The sequence below is a fragment of the Delphinapterus leucas genome, chromosome 19 (assembly GCF_059928025.1).
Source record: "Delphinapterus leucas isolate spDelLeu-1000000601 "Yukka" chromosome 19, BTC_Dleu_Yukka2, whole genome shotgun sequence".
Taxonomy (NCBI): domain Eukaryota; kingdom Metazoa; phylum Chordata; class Mammalia; order Artiodactyla; family Monodontidae; genus Delphinapterus; species Delphinapterus leucas.
The window spans coordinates 24,802,050-24,820,528 of NC_143147.1; the positions used below are offsets into that span (position 1 = coordinate 24,802,050).

The window sequence follows — 18,479 nt, forward strand, 5'->3', positions numbered from 1 at the left end:
AAAAGTTGAGCTCATAGAAATAGAGGGTAGAATGGTGGTAGCCATGGGCTGGGGGTAGGGGATATGGGGAGATGTTAGTCAAAGGGTAAAAACTTCCAGTTATATAATGAATAAATTCTGGGGAGCTAATGTAAAACATGGTGACTATAGTTAACAATACTGTATTGTATACTTGCAAGTTGCTAAGGAAGTAACTCTTAAGTGTTCTTACTGTAAAAAACAAAAGTAATTATGGGACATGATGGAGGTGTTAACTAACCTTATTGTGGTAAGCATTTTGCAAAATACACATATATCAAATCATCGAATCATACACAGTGTTAAATGTCAGTTATATCTCAATAAAGCTGCAGTGGGCAAGTAATGTTCATCCACAGAGAAATGTGTTTTTAAAAGAAGATGGACCGTCCATCTCATTAAGAGCTTTAATTCCAATAAAAATTTACTTTTTGTTTAACAATTATTTATATAAATTTACAATATTTTTTGTTTTGATTGATAGTAATAATTGCAATGATAATTCAATCCAGGAGAAAAAGTTAACAAGAGCCTTTTGGTCACAGGAAGTAAACAAGAGGGACTTCCCTGGAGTTCCAGTGGTTAAGACTCCCTGAGGGTTCGACCCCTGGTCGGGGGAAGCAGGGCTAAAGAAGTAAAAAAGGTTGAAAATTCAATATATATACATATTTTTGTTGCAGAAAATTATAACAAGGTGACGAAAGTGATCACAAAGTTATAAAAGACTTTCGTCATAAAATATACTCCTTAGAACAGAGTTCTGTGAGGAAAGTGGAATGGAAATACAAGTTCAAGATGAAAGAATGATAAAATTTCTGATGTAAAGGAAGAAATTGTTCATGTATTTTTCCAGCTAGGGCTGACCCCTCCTACCCCTCCCTCCTTTCTTGTAACCACTGCATGTTTTTGCATAAAACTTTTAGGAGGTGTCCAAGAAAAAAAAAGTTTGAAGACCACTGGTTAATCTACTCTTTCAAGAAATTTGGGGTGTAATGGAGAAGAGAAGGAGGGGTGGCTAGAAGGAGGCTTATATCAAAGGAAATTTTATTTGTTAAGATGGAAGATTTAAGCAAATGTGCCTGGAATTGTGCTTCTTTTCCAGAAAAGACAGGCGCTGAGAAGCTATGAGTTTACTTCAAATGAGAAGTCTCTGGAACAAAATCCAGGTAATCTATCAGTCAGGATAGGCTAGGTTATGCTGCAGCAACAAGCACCCACTAAATCTCAGTAACTTAAACATATCTCAGGTTTATTTCTCTCCTTTACTGCATGTCCTAGTGTGGGCCGGCAGGGGCCACCAAATTACGATTTCATCTCTATAGTTAGGGCAGCTGGCAGAAAAAGATGCAACGACTTACTAGCTTTTTAAGCTGATGTGAAGTTGAAGTATTACTTCTATGTGTTTCAAGAGTGTCAGAGAAGTGCCAATCCTACCAAGTGCCTAGACGGGGAAAGAGCTGGAAACTTGGATGAGCAGCGCTAAGGACTACTTCTGGTCATTTCCAGTATTGGAAATAGACACAAATTTGTATTATCTGGTACCTACTTTGACACCAGGCAATATGGGGTAAAATAAAATATAAGACATTTTTAGTTCATTTCAACAGATCACGGAGATACAGGCCCTGTTCTCTGCCATTCAGTTATTGCTGTGTAAGCCTGTAAGTTCCTTTGTCTCTTGGGGACTTTGCTCTTCCAGCTCTTACATTTTCTACTTGTAATGCACTTGGGACTGGAATAAGAGAGGAGGAAGAGAGCAAGCCCCACCAGAGCCAGGCCTGTTACCTGAAGAAAACACACTTTGGGACTTTCCTGGTGGCACAGTGGTTAAGAATCTGCCTGCCAATGCAGGGGACACAGGTTCAAGCCCTGGTCCAGGAAGATCCCACATGCCATGGAGCAACTAAGCCCGAGTGCCACAACTACTAAGCTGGCACTCTAGAGCCCGAGAGCCACAACTATTGAGCCCACGTGCCACAACTACTGAAGCCTGCGCACCTAGAGCCCTGTGTTCCACAAGAAAAGCCACTTGCAATGAGAAGCCCAGAGCAGCCCCTGCTCACTGCAACTAGAGAAAGCCCAGGCGCAGCAATGAAGACCCAACGCAGCCAATATATAAACAAATAAATGAATAAAAATTTTTAAAAATTAAATTATAAGAAAAAAAGAAAACAAACTTTAGTATTTTTGTCCTGAAGTCTATCGGGTAATGTGCTTTCAGTCAGCAGAGAGCAGTAAGGAAACAGTGGCTCACTTCTGCATTGTAATAGCGATTTTAAAAGTCTAGGGGTCACTCAACTTTGGCTGCACATTAGAATCATCTGGGGGAGGTTTTTAAAAATACCCCGCTGGGGCTCCACCCCAGACAATGAAATCAGACTCTCTGGGAGTGGAGGCCGAACAACATCGGTATTTTTAAAGAGTTTCACAGCTCTCTGCACCGAGTATTCTTCAACCCCTCACTACTTGTTGGAGTGGTTGGCTGACACCTAGTGGGCGCATTCTCAGAAAAGAGTTCTTAAATCGAATCCACTCCTTTTCCTCCTCCCAAGAGTTGTTGGGGTAGCTATCTATCTATCTAATCTATCTATTTAATCTAATCTATCTTATCTATTATCTATCTAATCTTTTTTTTTTTTTTGTGGTACGCGGGCCTCTCACTGTTGTGGCCTCTACTGTTGCGGAGCACAGGCTCCGGACGCGCAGGCTCAGCGGCCATGGCTCACGGGCCCAGCCGCTCCGCGGCATGTGGGATCTTCCCGGACCAGGGCACGAACCCGTGTCCCCTGCATCGGCAGGCGGACTCTCAACCACTGCGCCACCAGGGAAGCCCCTTCTATTTAATCTATCTACCTATCTATTATCTATCTATCTAATCTATTATCTATCTACCTATCTACCTATTTATCTATTATCTATCTACCTATCTATCTATCCGATCTAATTTATCCATCTATCTATCATCTATCGCTCTATCTAATCTATTATCTATCTAATCCATCTACCTATCTATCCATTATCTATCTATCTATTATCTATCGATCTATCTTTACCTATCTATTATCTATCGAATCTATCTAATCTATTATCTATCTACCTATCTATCTAATCTATTATCTACCTATCTAATCTACCTACCTATCTATCTAATCTATCTATTTTCTATTATCTATCGATCTATCTTTACCTATCTATCTATTATCTATCTAATCTAGTATCTACCTATCTAATCTATTATCTATCTACCTACCTATTATCTATCTATTTAATCTACCTATCTATCTATCTAATCTATTATCTATCTAACCTATCTAATCTATTATCTATCTACTTACCTATTATCTATCTAATCTATTATCTATCTAATCTATTATCTGTCTACCTATTTATTATCTACCTATCTATCTATCTATATCTATCTATCTATCATCTATCTATCTATATCTTTTGGCCACACCGGGGGGCATGTGGGATCTTAGTTCCCCGACCAGCGGTCGAACCCGCACCCCCTGCAGTGTTAGCGGGGGTCCCAACCACTGGACCGCCAGGGAAGTCCCAGGGTTGCACTTTGATGGGAGTGGGGGACATCAAGCTAAAGAAAATCTTTGGGACATCAGCGGGTTTCTAACGGCCTGGGGCGAGCGCATTTCCCAGCGCATAAATCAGCTTGCAAAAGGACTGGAAAAAAGGAAACAAGGGTGGACCCAAGCTGCAGCGAAGGAGGAGGGGGCAGGGAGAGCGAGGGAGGAGCAGGAGGAGACGTAGCCGCAGGGCTGGCAGCCCCCGGCGTAGCCCTGACTTCCGCGCGCCAACCCCGGGGGTGGGCGGAGCGGCGGCGGTCTGGGGACCAGGGCGGGCCTGGACGCCTGTCCGGCCGTCCCCATGTGACTGGCCGAGGACGACCTGGGCTGCATCATCTGTCACGAGCTGCTGGCCCGGCCCGCCACGCTCTCCTGCGGCCACAGCTTCTGTCACAACTGCCTGATGGGTCTGTGGGGCGCAGGGCGCCACGGGTCCTGCCCCACCTGCCGCGAGGGCGCCGAGCGGAAGAACACGATGCTGCAGGACCTGGAGGACAAGTACAGTCGGAAGGCGCGCGAGCTGGAGGGCCCGAACCCAGCGCCCGGACCCCCGCGCCGCACCGCACCGCGCAGCTGCCGGTAGGAAGGCGGGACCAGAGACTGCCCTCTGACCTCCATCTGCCCGCGCGCGCCGACTGCATCCCGTTATCCCCACGGCTCTTCCTCTCCTCCTGATTGTATTTTCACGTTACTTTTCTCAGTCTGAACTTTGGAAAGTTCTTTGGAAAGTTCAGAAAAATATGAAGAAGCAGAAAAAAAAAATCAAAATCAGAAATCCTATCAACCTAGGCGCTATCCACCCTGGCCTTTTTCCACTTATTTCCAGTCTTTCTGCACCCTCTCTGTCTCTCTGACAATTTTTAATTGTGCTAAAATATGTTTACATTATATAACATAAAATTTGCCATTTAACCATTTTAAAATGTACAATTCAGTGGCATTATATTTACAGTGCTGTGCAACCATCACCACTACCTAGTTCCAAAACTTTTTCATCACCACAAACAAGCTTTGTACCCATGAAGCAATAATTTCTCCCTCCCCTGCCCTCCAGCCCCTGGTAACCTCTATTCTACTTTCTGTCTCTGTGACTTTGCCTACTCTAGATATTTCATAGAAGTGGAATCATACAATATTTGTCACTTTGTTTCTGGCTTTGGCTTCTTTCACTTGCTATAATGTTCTCAAGATTCATTCATGTCATAGCATGTATCCGAACTTCATTCCTTTTTGTGGCTGAATAATAATTCCCTTGTATGATTATACCGCTTTTTTATTTTTGAATCCATTCAAACATCGATGGACATTTGGATTGTTTCCACCTTTGGGTTATTGCAAGTAATGTTGCAGTGAACATTGATGTACAAGTATCCGAGTTCCTATTTTCAGTTATTTTGGGTAGGAGTAGAATTGTTGGATCATATGGTAATTCTGTGTTTAACTTATTGAGGAACAGCCAAACTGCATTCCACAGCAACAACAATACTTTGCATTCCCATTAACAAAGTAGGATTCCAATTTTCCCCAACTTTTGCTCCTGGGACTTAGGTCTATTTGCTCCTGGTCTATTTGCTTCTGGGACTTAGGTTATTGTCTGTTTCCACCACAGTCTTTTGCCCCAGATACCTGCAAGTTTAACTCCGCTTGGCTGGGGGCTCGCAGAGCTGGTGGAACGGCTTATAGATACTGTCAGGAGCCTTCAGAGTCAGAGACATCTCCCAGAATCTGAACCAGACAATGAAATGAGCATCCTGGCTGTGGTAGGCTCATCTGGGAGAAGAAAGGATGTGCCAGGGGGTGGCGCTAGGGACAGCTCCCTGGGACAGCTAGGGAGCAACCTGAATCGGTTTGCAGTTGAAGGATGCGCTAAGTCCCAGTCTTTTACCATGCTCTTCACTACCAAACATGGATGATCGGGAGTTTGGAATGCTTGAGGTGAGGTAAGAAGGCTTCAAGTGGGCTAGGTTCTATCCTTATCACTCCACCTAGCTCTAAGATCACCCGTGACCTCTACGCAAATCCTGTAGACGTTCTAGCTCTTATCCTCATTGGCCTTTCAGCAGCCTTTGACACAATCAACCACAACTTCATTCTTTTTTTTTTTTTAATTTTTAAAAATTTTTGTATAATTTTGAAAGGTTACGGTCCATTTACAGTTATTAGAAAATACTGGTTATATTTCCTGTATGTACAATATATCCTTGTAGCCTATCTTACACCCAACAGTTTGTTCCTCCCACTGCCCTATCTCTATATTGCCCCTCCCTCCCCTCTACCCACTGGTAACCACTAATTTATTTTCTATATCTGTGAGTCTGCTTCTTTTCACAACTTCATTCTTGAAGCTTTCTTTTCCCTTAGCTCTGGGACACGAGTCTTCCAGCCTTTCTGCATTTCTCTCCAGCTGCTCCTTTTCAGTCTGTTTTGCAGGTTTACTCTCCACTGCTAAGCAGTGAAATGCTGGGATTCTTCAAGGCTGAGTTGTAGGTCACTGTCTGTTCCCCCTACAGGGTCCTCTGCATTCCTGTGGCTTTAACTACCACCTCTGTGCACAAATATAGCTTCAGCCTGGACCCTTCTCTGAGTTCTGGCCTGGTGTCTTCCTTCTCGTCTTCTCTTAGCATCTCAAAGACACATCGCACTTAATCCGTCTTGCACTGCTTCTCCTCTGGAATACCCCGTCTCAGCAACTGACCCTGTAGCCCTTCCAAGTGCACAAGCCAGAAACCTGGGAATCATGTCACCTCTTCCATCATCTGCCTAGACAGCTCTTGAATCTATTTACTATTCTTTTTTTTAAAAAAAATATTTATTTATTTATTTAATTTTTGGCTGCATTGGGTCTTCGCTGCTGCACGCGGGTTTTCTCTAGCTGCTGAGAGTGGGGGCTACTCTTCGTTGCGGTGCGCCGCCTTCTCATTGTGGTGGCTTCTCTTGTTGCGGAGCATGGGCTCTAGGTGTGCAGGCTTCAGTAGTTGTGGCACACGGGCTTCAGTAGTTGTGGCTCATGGGCTTCAGTAGTTGTGGCTCGCGGGCTCTACAGGGCAGGCTCTACAGGGCAGGCTCAGTAGTTGTGTCGCACATGCGACATGTCGGATCTTCCTGGACCAGGGCTCGAACATGTGTCCCCTGCGTTGGCAGGCGGATTCTTATCTGCTGTGCCACCAGGGAAGCCCCCTATTTACTATTCTTCAGCTCCTTAAAGGCGACTCTAATCCCATCCTATGACTATTTCTTGCCTGGATTTCTACCAAAGTCTTTTAATTGCTCTGATCTGTTCCCTCCAGAGTGTCACACTTCTTCCCATCACAGGGCCCACACCATGGAATGTTCGTCTTTTACTCTGTCATGTAGGTAGTGCCTGCTCATCCTTCAGACCTCAGCTAGATTATCACTTCCTTGGAGAAGCCTTCACTGATTTCCTTGAACAAGTCAAATCCCCTTATTAGAGGCTCTTATGTATGATTCCATGTACCTTTCATTTGTAGCAGTTGTTACAGTTGTGACTTGATAATGATTGGCACCATAATTTATTAATGTCTTTCATCCCTCTTCCCTTACACTGGACTCTAAGCTCTATGAGGGCAGTGACCTTAATGGCTTTTGTTCCTTTGTTCACTCTTGTATCCCCAAGCCTAACACAGTGCTTGGCACATAGTAAGCGCTCAACAAACTCCCAGTGTATTTGAGTGAGTGAATAAATGGGTCCTCAGGGATGCAGTGTGTTGGGGTAGAAGGTCTGAGAGTCTGTCCATAATTCCTGACATTGCCATTCACTAGTATTATGACCTTGGACAAGTCATTTCATCTTTCTGAGTCTCAGATTTCTATCTGTAAAACAAACAAAAATGATCCATGGCCTGCACCTCATTGGTTTAATGTGGAGATTTATTTTTTAAAGATCTTGCTTAAAAAAGTGCTTGAGGAATGTGAAAATATGGGACAATCAAATTAGCTATGACAATATAGTTAACCTCCATGAACTCCCTCTTTTGTAAAATGGGGATAATAAACCTATCTTGGAAAGTTGTTAGGCAAATTAGAGGTGAGCAGTGGAAAATATTCAGCAGGTGGTACCTACCCCTGTTATGATTGGCAAAAAGAATGGGAAATGGATTTTGCAAAGTTGGGAAGGAAAGTCAGGTGCTGAAGGTGGGAAGGTGGTGAGCAGATGAGAGGCTGTGTTGGGGAATAACAGGACCTGAAGTTAAAGTAAATCAGGGAGTGTGTGTTAGAGGCCCCAGAGAGCAGGGCCTGTATGCAGGCAACATGTTTGTCTTGGCCCTTAGGAAGAGTTATGATAGCAGTCTGGGGAAGATTATTTCAGCCTCTGTAGCTTATCTTAGTGACTATCTGTATTATTTATTTTGTAAAGCCCCTATAAGATGGGCCTAAAATTTTCAAACTTTTTGGGGGTATGAGCTAAGAACTCCATATCTGTTGTACAAAATACTAGAAAATATATTGCAGTTGAAAAAACAAATGAAAATCATCCATAACCCCATCACCAAGAAATCGCCATTCTCTAATATTTTTGCCATACTATGTATCATTCCAGATTGTTTTCAAGGCGCATACTTTGAGGACCTAACTATGTTTTGAAAAACCCGTTAGGAGGTAAGTAGAAAATTATAGATGGTTGGTAGAACTGGAATATATATATATTTATTTATTTATATATATTTTTTTGCTGTACGCAGGCCTCTCACTGCTGTGGCCTCTCCCGTTGCGGAGCACAGGCTCCGGACGCGCAGGCTCAGTGGCCATGGCTCACGGGCCTAGCCGCTCCGTGGCATGTGGGATCTTTCTGGACCGGGGCACGAACCCGTGTCCCCTGCATCGGCAGGCGGACTCTCAACCACTGCGCCACCAGGGAAGCCCCGAACTGGGATATATTTGATGCATTCCTTAAGAGATTTCCTTTTTTCCTTCCTTCCTTCCTTTCTGTCTTCTTCTTCCTATTATTATTATTCTCCTCCTTCTTCTTTTTTTTTTTTAAAAATGATTCATCAGTAGGCTTTGTCAGATGGGGTGGACCTTTCCTTGGCTTCTCCAAAACTAGTGACTTCCAACACACCTGAGGGGAAAATGAGAGACATCTCCATGACCTAGAAGAGATCCAAGAAAAATTACAAGAAAACTTCATGTGGAAAGAGGCCCTTGAAGAACAAACTAAGGGTGAGTTGATTTTATTTGGTAAAGGAGGTTTAATTATGGAAGTTGGGGCAGCGTTCCGTGGCTTTGTTTTTTGGGGACAGGATCTGAGAGCCCAGCTGTGTTATCCCTGTGGTGTGAATGAGGAAGGAGTGGGCTGAGCTATTTTTGTGACTGGATGTGTTTTTGGACCTGACTGGAGGTGTGATGTATCACAGGCCCTTCATAGATAGAAACTCATTTTCTAAGACCTATAAATCCAGAACCTAGACCTGATTTTGCTTGCTCACCGTGCATCTGTGTTATCTACCTGAGGAGATTCAGAAATAGGCGCTTTTTATTTTTCACTAGTAAATGTCCTTATTAATGAAGCATGCAACTTTGTATATAGTTCTTCATAAATTCTACTCAACTGGGCTTCCCTGGTGGCGCAGTGGTTGAGAGTCTGCCTGCCAATGCAGGGGACACGGGTTCGTGCCCCGGTCCGGGAAGATCCCACATACCGCGGAGCGGCTGGGCCCGTGAGCCATGGCCGCTGAGCCTGCGCGTCCGGAGCCTGTGCTCCGCAGCCGGAGAGGCCACAACAGTGAGAGGCCCGCGTACCGCAAAAAAAAAAAAAATTCTACTCAACTGTAATCTCTGGCCAGTGTGTTTAATAATAAAGGGTAACAATGTAGAAAACAACCTTTCTGTCCTGACTTTTAGGTTCGCTGTTGTTCAGTGGCTCAGGATTGAAAAACAATTCACACCTGCCCCTTAGACAAGTGCTCTGGTCTCCCTTGCCTCTGCCTCCTGACTCGGCCACGGCAGGCCTTGTATGCTTTAGAGACGTATCTCTTAGAGCTTTTAGATATTTAAATCATCTTGCTCTGTTAAAAAGTTTCTTATTTAAGTGGAGAAGCATGATTCCTTGGGAAAAGTTTCTTAAGGAAACCAGTTAGAGTACAGTTTATTAATTGTTCCAAAAACGATCTGAGAAATAAAGTGACCTCTTAGCTCCTGTGTGCTCCTAAATTTAGGATGGGTTCCTAATTTAAAATCTAAACTCGAGCTTTGAACTTGAGGATTAAATTTAAAATTTTTAATTCAAAAGTCAAAAAATATAAAAAGACACAACAAAAGTGTTGTGTTCCTACTCTGGTCCAATTCCTCTTATTCCCCCAGTTAACCACCTTTACTAGTTTTCTTAAGTGTCCATGCAGAATTGACTTTTGTAAGTACAAGCAAACACAAGTTTATATTCTTATCTCCCCCAATCTTTTTTTTTTACACAAAAGTTAGCATACTGTATACACTGTTCTGCATTTTGCTTTTCTTTTTTTCCTTAATATATCTTGATACCTTTACAAATCAGTACCTCAAGCATTTTCTCTTTAAAGCTGCATAATATTCCAATTTATGGATATGCCAACATTTATTTACTCAACCCTTTACTGATGGATGCATGATTATTCCCAAGTATTTATAATTGCAAACAATGCTGAAGTCAATTACTGTATATACATCATTTTATATGAGTGCAGATATAATTGTAGGTTAAATTACCAGTAAGGATTGCTGGGTCATAGAGTAAATTTTGCAATTTTGATAACATTGACAAACTGCTCTCCAGTTGGGTTATATCAGTTGACACTCTTACAGAAGAAATGTTTATCCCCCAAGCCTGCCAACACAATGTGCTGTCAAACTTTTGTATTTTTTTTGCCAATCCAATGGGTTTAAAAAAAGTGATATATTTGTGTACTGTACTTTTAATTTGCATTTCTCCATGAATTGTCTGTTTATATCTTGTGTTGTTGGTCCTTTAAAAATTTGATTTTTAGGAACTCGTCATAAATTAGGGAGATTAGCCTTTTGTCTGTGACGTGAATTGCAGATTTTGTTCCCCAATTTGTCATTTATCTTTTTTTTTTTTTTTTTTTTTTTGCGGTACGCGGGCCTCTCACTGCCGTGGCCTCTCCCGATGCGGAGCACAGGCTCCGCACGCGCAGGCTCAGCGACCCACGGGCCCAGCCGCTCCGCGGCACGCGGGATCCTCCCGGACCGGGGCACGAACCCGCGTCCCCTGCATCGGCAGGCGGACTCCCGGCAGGCGGACTCCCAACCACTGCGCCACCAGGGAAGCCCTGTCATTTATCTTTTGATTCTGTTTAGTGTGGGTTTTAGAATGTCATATAGACATTTTTATATTTTCAAGTAGTACATTTTATCAGTGTTTTCTTTTGTGGCTTCTAGATTTTAAATTTTAGTTAGAAAACTTCACCACCTCAAGTGGTGTGTGTGTGTGTGTGTGTGTGTGTGTGTGTGTGTGTGTGTGTGTACATTTTTATATTAAATCTTTGGTTTCACATATAAATCTTTCACCCATTTGAAATTTATCCTACCATGTGTCCTAGTGAATTTTTAAATAATAATGTAAATGTTTTAGAACATTTATAATATTTAATGCTGTTGCTCTGGTTGAAATGTTTCTCCTTATTTAACTGGAGAAACATGATATCTTTGGAAAAAATTATGACTTTCTATGATTATTTAAGTGTGCATTTTTAATTTTAATTTTTAATTGTGGTAAAATACATATAACAAATGCACCATCTTAACCATTTTTAAGTTTACAGTTGAATAGTGTTAAGTATATTCATATTGTGTGCAACCAAGTTCCAGAACGTTTTCATCTTGCAACACTGAAACTCTATACCCATTAAACAGTCACTCCCCATACCCTCCTTCCCCAGCCCCTAGCAACCACCATTCCACTGTCTGTTTCTATGAGTTTGATTACTCCAAATAGCGTATATAAGTGGAATCGTGAAGTGTTTATCTTTTTGTGACTGACTTATTTCACTTAGCATCCATATTGTTGGATCCAAGTTTCATCCATATTGTTGACTGTGTCAGAATTTCCATCCTTTTAAGGGCTGAATAATATTCCATTGTATTATACACATATATATACCACATTTTGTTTACCCGTCCATCCATCCATCTATCGATGGACATTTGGGTTGCTTCCACCCATTGGCTACTGTGAATAATGCTGCCGTGAACATGGGTGTATGAACATCTCTTTGAGACCTTGCTTTCAATTCTTTTGTATATATGCCTACAAGTGGAATTACTGGATCATATGGTAATTCTATTTTTAATTTTTTGAGGAATTAAGTATACATATTAAGTATTTTTAAAATTTAACTTAGAAAATTCAAGTATGCCTTAGCAAGTACAACGTTGATTATTTTGATTATTTTGATTTTGATTATTTGGACCAGTCCAGGACAGTTTTAAGACATAAGATCTGAATATATCCCTATTTCCTGAAACATCATTTCCTGAAGTTCTCACAAGATTGTTTTTAAGACAATAGATTAGTTATTCTTCAAGTCAGCACTCTAACAGCTGCTAAACAATTTGACTGCCTCATCACAATGATTTCCTTTGACCCTATGTAAACACACCATGAGCTGCCACAGAAATCACGCAGCCTAAAGGGCACAGTGTTTCTTGAGTATAACCCGGGACTCTCTGTAACACTAATAAGAATGCAGATAATCTCCAGGTTTGTTGGCCTATGTTTTTTTTTTTTCCTTATATGTTCTTTTTGTGGCTTTGATATCTTTATTATAACTTCATAATATTAATTAAAAATCTTTCCACCCTTAAAAAAAAAAGCAGAATCCAAGGCCCATGGCCAGCCCCAAGGATTTGCATTTTTGACAACTTTGCAGGGGATTTTCATGCACACTAAAGTTTTGATAAGTATTTTGGTGCAGCTTACCCAGCAGGGGTGATTATTTGTAATACAAATTTAATTACTGGGGAATACAGCTGACCCTTGAACAACATGGGGGTTAGGGGCACCAAACGCCTATACAGCCAAAAATCTGACTATAACTTTTTTCTTTTTTTGTAAACAGGAGTCCTATTTTATTTTATTTATTTATATTTTTAATTAATTAATCTTTGGCTGCGTTGGGTCTTCGTTGCTGCACGTGGGCTTTCTCTAGTTGCGTCGAGCAGGGGCTACTCTTCGTTGTGGTGCGTGGACATCTCATTGCGGTGGCTTCTCTTGTTGCGGAGCTCGGGCTCTAGGTGCGCACGCTTCAGTAGTTGTGGCTCGCGGGCTCTAGAGCGCAGGCTCAGTAGTTGTGGCGCACGGGCTTAGTTGCTCTGTGGCATGTGAGATCTTCCCGGACCAGGGCTCGAACCCGTGTCCCCTGCATTGGCAGGCAGATTCTTAACCACTGTGCCACCAGGGAAGTCTTCACTATAACTTTTGACTGCCCCAAAACTTAACTACCAATAGCCTACTGCTGACTGGAAGCCTTACAGATAACATAAACAGTTGATTAACACATATTTTGTATGTTTTATGTATTATATACTGTATTCTTACAATAAAGTAAGCCAGAAAAAAAATTTTATTAAGAAAAGCATAAAGAAGAGAAAATACATTTACAGTACTCTACTGTAGCTATCTATACTGTAAGTTTACATCATCTGTTTATGAGATGAATCGTCTGTCTGTCAGTACATACACATTGTCTTATATGATAAAAAGCACTGAGGATGTTATACATATTACTAACACTAGACATCAAAAATGAAAAGGTAATGCAAAAAAGAAATTCACATTTATTTACAGGTGTAACTATTCATGCATTGATAACAAAGAAGCAACAGTATGCTTGCTTTGTGGTAGCCTAGCCTATACGCTAATGAATTAATCATTATAAAATTTTTATGGCATACAATATTACAGTCATATTCATAACACAGTATTAGAAACATTGTTATTTTTTAAACAAAAACCAGTTACCTATGATGATAGGCTGTTAGAGAGGGAGAGAAAGAAAACTGGAGAGAAGGAAAACTAACACACTACTAATTTTATATTAAATGTCACTCACCTTATGCTTATGTAAGGAAAGGCTATCCACTTCAATACAAGTCTTGCATGTGACGTTCTACACATATATTTTTGTGTATTTATTGATCCACATATATTTTTGTATATTTATTGATCCACATATATTTTTGATCCACATATATTTTTGTATATTTATTGAAAAAGATAAGTGGACCTTCGCAGTTCAGACCTGTGCTATTCAAGGGTCAACTGTAATTTTATGCAGAACAATTCTACTTAGAATGGTTTGTTCTTGAAATTATTATTTTAAATTCCCAAGGGATCCAAGGGATCCTGGCTACTCTAAAAAAAAAAAAAAAAAGCCTGTAGCTTATTCTCTTAGTAGAGAAATGAGATTCTTTAGATTCTGTTTTAAAGAAATTTCTCAGCAATTAAGTTTATATAACAAATATTTCTGGCAAATCAATTGTTTAATAAACCATCATTTTTTGTTCTTTTATGAAACCTATCATAATCAGTGGGTAAGCAGTTGAGTTTATACCCAGAGAGATTAACATATCAAAATACTTCATTTCTGTAATAGTTACCAGTGTCTAATAGCTACTCAATATTTATGAATGTATATCATGTTTCTTTTTTTCTAAGTATTTTTTTAACATCTTTATTGGGGTATAATTGCTTTACAATGGTGTGTTAGTTTCTGCTTTATCACAAAGTGAATCAGTTATACATATACATATGTTCCCATATCTCTTCCCTCTTGCGTCTCCCTCCCTCCCACCCTCCCTATCCCACCCCTCTAGGTGGTCACAAACCACCGAGCTGATATCCCTGTGCTATGTGGCTGCTTCCCACCAGCCATCTATTTTACGTTTAGTAGTGTATATATGTCCATGCAACTCTCTCACTTTGTCACAGCTTACCCTTCCCCCTCCCCATATCCTCAGGTCCATTCTCTAGTAGGTCTGTGTCTTTATTCCCATCTTACCCGTAGGTTCTTCATGACTTTTTTTTTCCCTTAGATTCCATATATATGTGTTAGCATACGGTATTTGTTTTTCTCTTTCTGACTTACTTCACTCTGTATGACAGACTCTAGGTCCATCCACCTCACTACGAATAACTCAATTTCGTTTCTTTTTTCTAAGTATTTTTAAGAATCAACCAGTCAAGTGTAGATTATTTTCTCTATCAATAGGGGAAAAACTTGTGTTAGCTAAAAAATAAAAGAAGTAGCTAGCAGTTCTTACAAACATTTTTAAAACTGTGATTAACGATAAGTAAAATCCTATCAGCTCAATAGAAAGAAGAGTGGTACCCCACGCAGATTCTGAGCATGGCTTCTTGAAGGGCAGCTCTCCTGCTCTCATGACCTAAGTGTCCACAGCCCACACCCTAGATAGGGCCTTTTGTCTCTTCTCAGTCTGACTCTTGGATTCACTTTATGCTGCTGTCACCTCAAGGTACAAATAGGGGAAAATTTCACCTTCACAGTCCATACTCTGACATTTCCCTTACTGTCCCTTATTCTACCTAACTATGGTCATTGCAAGCACATAGTAGTTTTAAGGTAACAATTAAACTTCAGTACAGTTTGGGATTAGCCGATGCAAACTGTTGCATATAGAATGGATAAACAACAAGGTTCTACTGTGTAGCACAGGCAACTATATTCAATATCTGAATGAATGAATGTGTGTAAGTATGAGCCTAGAGTAGGAATGCTGTGTATTAGTAATTATTTGCTCCCTTAAAAGAAAACATTATGAAATATACAAAATGAATGACATGATCCTTAATCAGGAAGATCGTAAGTGGAGAGATATAAACAGCCATGGTCATCAATCACTGTACTACAGGTAGAAGATGGTAAGTATCATTAGAGATCAGGTAAAGTATTCGGGGAAAAGCAAGATGTGACTTTTTTTTTTTTTTTTTTTTGCGGTACGCGGGCCTCTCACTGTTGTGGTCTCTCCCGTTGTGGAGCACAGGCTCCGGACACGCAGGCTCAGCGGCCATGGCTCACAGGCCCAGCCGCTCCGCCGCATGTGGGATCTTCCTGGACCGGGTCACGAATCCGCATCCCCTGCATCGGCAGGTGGACTCGCAACCACTGCGCCACCAGGGAAGCCCCAAGACGTGACTTTTGCTGGGGCAGGGGGCTTCGCAGAAGGCTTCCTGAAAGAGGGCTAATGGGTAAGTAGAAATTAAGGTGGGAAAGGAGGGTATTGTTACTAGAACAACATCAGGGGTATGTATAACAAGGTCCTACTGCAAGTTGATGCACCAATATTTTTTTTTTTTATTTATTTTGGCTGTGTTGGGTATTCATTACTACACGCGGGCTTTCTCTAGTTGCGGCGAGCGAGGGCTACTGTTCGTTGCAGTGCACGGGCTTCTCATTGCAGTAGCTTCTCTCGTTGCGGAGCACGGGCTCTAGGCGCACGGGCTTCAGTAGTTGTGGCGCACAGGCTTCAGTAGTTGTGGCGCACGGGCTTAGTTTCTCCGTAGGATGTGGGATCTTCCCGGACCAGGGCTTGAACCTGTGTTCCCTGCATTGGCAGGCAGATTCTTAACCACTTTGCCACCAGGAAAGTCCCTTGATGCACCAGTTTTAATGCCAGTATGTGTAAAACTTTTTCACACTCAAAGACACAAAGCTGCTTTTTGCTATTTGAAGACCTCTTAGCATGAACCATCAGAGGTGGCTAGTCCTGTTCTGGTTTTTTTCCCCAGGGGTCATCAATCCAACCTTTGACCTAGGGAGCCTCTCCTGTAGCCTGGAGGTGTCCAAGGATCACTGTATCTCACCGCCCACAGCCCTATCCCTGGAGTCATGAGAGGTTTGCCTCCTGCCAGGCCTTATGTTCCCAGGCTCTCTCTTCTGGGCAGCAGTACTGGGAAGTGGACACTCAGCGATGTAGCCACTGGGCAGTTGGGGTGGCTTCCCAGGGGATGAGGCGTGACCAGATCCTGGGAAGGACCAGGGACTCCTGGTGTGTAGAGTGGAAAGGGACTAGCCAGCTCTCTGCATGGGACATGGTCAAGAAAACTGTCCTTGGCTCAAACAGACCTAGTGTGGTGGGCATCTGGCTGGACCTTGAGGAGGGAAAGCTTGCCTTCTATTCTGTGGCTGATCAGGTGAAGCTCCTCTGTGAGTGCCCAGTCTCTGTTGCCTTTCCTCTGCACCCTGCCTCTGGCTGTATGGCTTATTCCCTGGAAGCTCTCTGACTATGAGGCAAATAAACATATAAACATTCCCTGGGTGTTAAAACATGTTGATTTCCTGGTCTCCCTGCCTTCAAGCAGGGAGTCAAGTTGAGTTAAGTTAACATCCCGCTTCCAAAGTTAAGGGATGCAAAGTAAATGTTTAACCCAGCAGGCTTGCATTGTTCAAACCCTGCACGGTCCGGTTACAAGAAAGGACAGGCTCTTGAGTGGGAGATAGTATCTAAGCCCTTGGAATATCCTGCCTGATAAGAGTATATTTATCTGAGGGCCTTGGGCCACACAGTATCAGCTTGATTTCTGGAAGGGCTGGAAACTAAGGTCAGCCACTTGGGCAGTGAGTCTGCCTACATGACCGACCGCCAGTCAAAGCCTTGGGCACCAAGACTTGAATGTGCTTCCCTGGTTGGCAGTATTCCGTGGGCGTTGTTATACATCATCCTGGGAGAATTAAACATTGTCCCCATAACTCCACTGAGAGAGGAGTGAGTGGGCTCTCTTGGCCCCTGCCCTATGTGCCTTTTTCTGTTGCTGGTTTTAACCTGTACTCCTTTCACTGTAACCACCTGTAACCGTAAGTATAACAGCTTTGCTGAGTTCTGTGAGTCCTTCTAGTGCATCACTGAAAATGAGATTGATTTTAGGGGACCCCCCCTACACACACGCAAGGGGCATGCTATCAATTGCTGTGTAATACTATTATCACACATTCGGTGGTTTCAAACAACACATATTTATTCTCTCGCAGCTTCTGTGGGCCAGGAGTCAGGATACAGCTTAGCTGAGGCCTCTGTTTTGGAGTCTCACAAGCTGCAGTCAGGGTGTGAACTGGGGCCGGGTGACATCTGAGGCTCCACTGGGGAAGGATCTGCTTCCAAGCTCACGTGGTTGTCGGCAGGATTCAGTTCCTTGTGAGTTGTCAGACTGAGGACCCCCCCTCAGTTCCTTACTCGGTGGGCCTCTGCAACATGGCTGCTTACTTCTTCAAAGCCAACAAGGGAGATCAAGTTTCCTAGCAAGGTGGACATTAAATCTTATATAATGTAACCACAGGGACATATAATCACACGTATGCCATCGCCTTTGCCTTATTCTATTGGTTAGAAGCAAGTCACAGGTCCCGCCCACATTTAAGGGGGTGGGGTTCACAAGGGCATGAATACCAGGAGGTGGGGTGGTCCTTACAGTCTGGCTGGCACATGGTATCATCTCATACTTGATTTCCCCTATTTTTTAGAATCATTTTATTATATTAACAGAATGGACAGAGAAAACTACACAAAACACATGTGCAGTGTAAGGAATAATAATAATTATTATTATTATTAAACACACTTGTAACTACCTTTCAGGTCAAGAAATAAAGCCTTGGGCTTCCCTGGTTGCCCAGTGGTTGAGAATCCACCTGCCAATGCAGGGAATACAGGTTCGAGTCCCGGTCTGGGAAGATCCCACATGCCTCAGAGCAACTAAGCCCGTGTGCCACAACTACTGAGCCTGCGCTCTAGAGCCCGTGAGCCACAACTACTGAGTCCACGTGCCACAACTACTGAAGCCCGCATGCCTAGAGCCCGTGCTCCACAAGAGAAGCCACCGCAATGAGAAGCCCGCGCACCACAACAAAGAGTAGC

General features: G+C 42.4%; 1 protein-coding gene across 1 annotated transcript; it reads left to right on the top strand.

Annotated features, from left to right (window-relative positions):
- Nucleotides 1-1,580: 1,580 nt before the first annotated feature.
- RNF135 (ring finger protein 135) lies at nucleotides 1,581-17,590 on the top strand. Its single transcript, XM_089901757.1, is given in 9 exon segments — nucleotides 1,581-1,585; nucleotides 3,870-4,178; nucleotides 4,939-4,966; nucleotides 5,186-5,359; nucleotides 8,616-8,694; nucleotides 8,697-8,905; nucleotides 16,323-16,417; nucleotides 16,419-16,813; nucleotides 16,816-17,590. Coding segments are annotated over 9 exon segments (1,353 nt in total). The 3' UTR covers nucleotides 16,875-17,590.
- The last annotated feature ends 889 nt before the right edge of the window (nucleotides 17,591-18,479 follow it).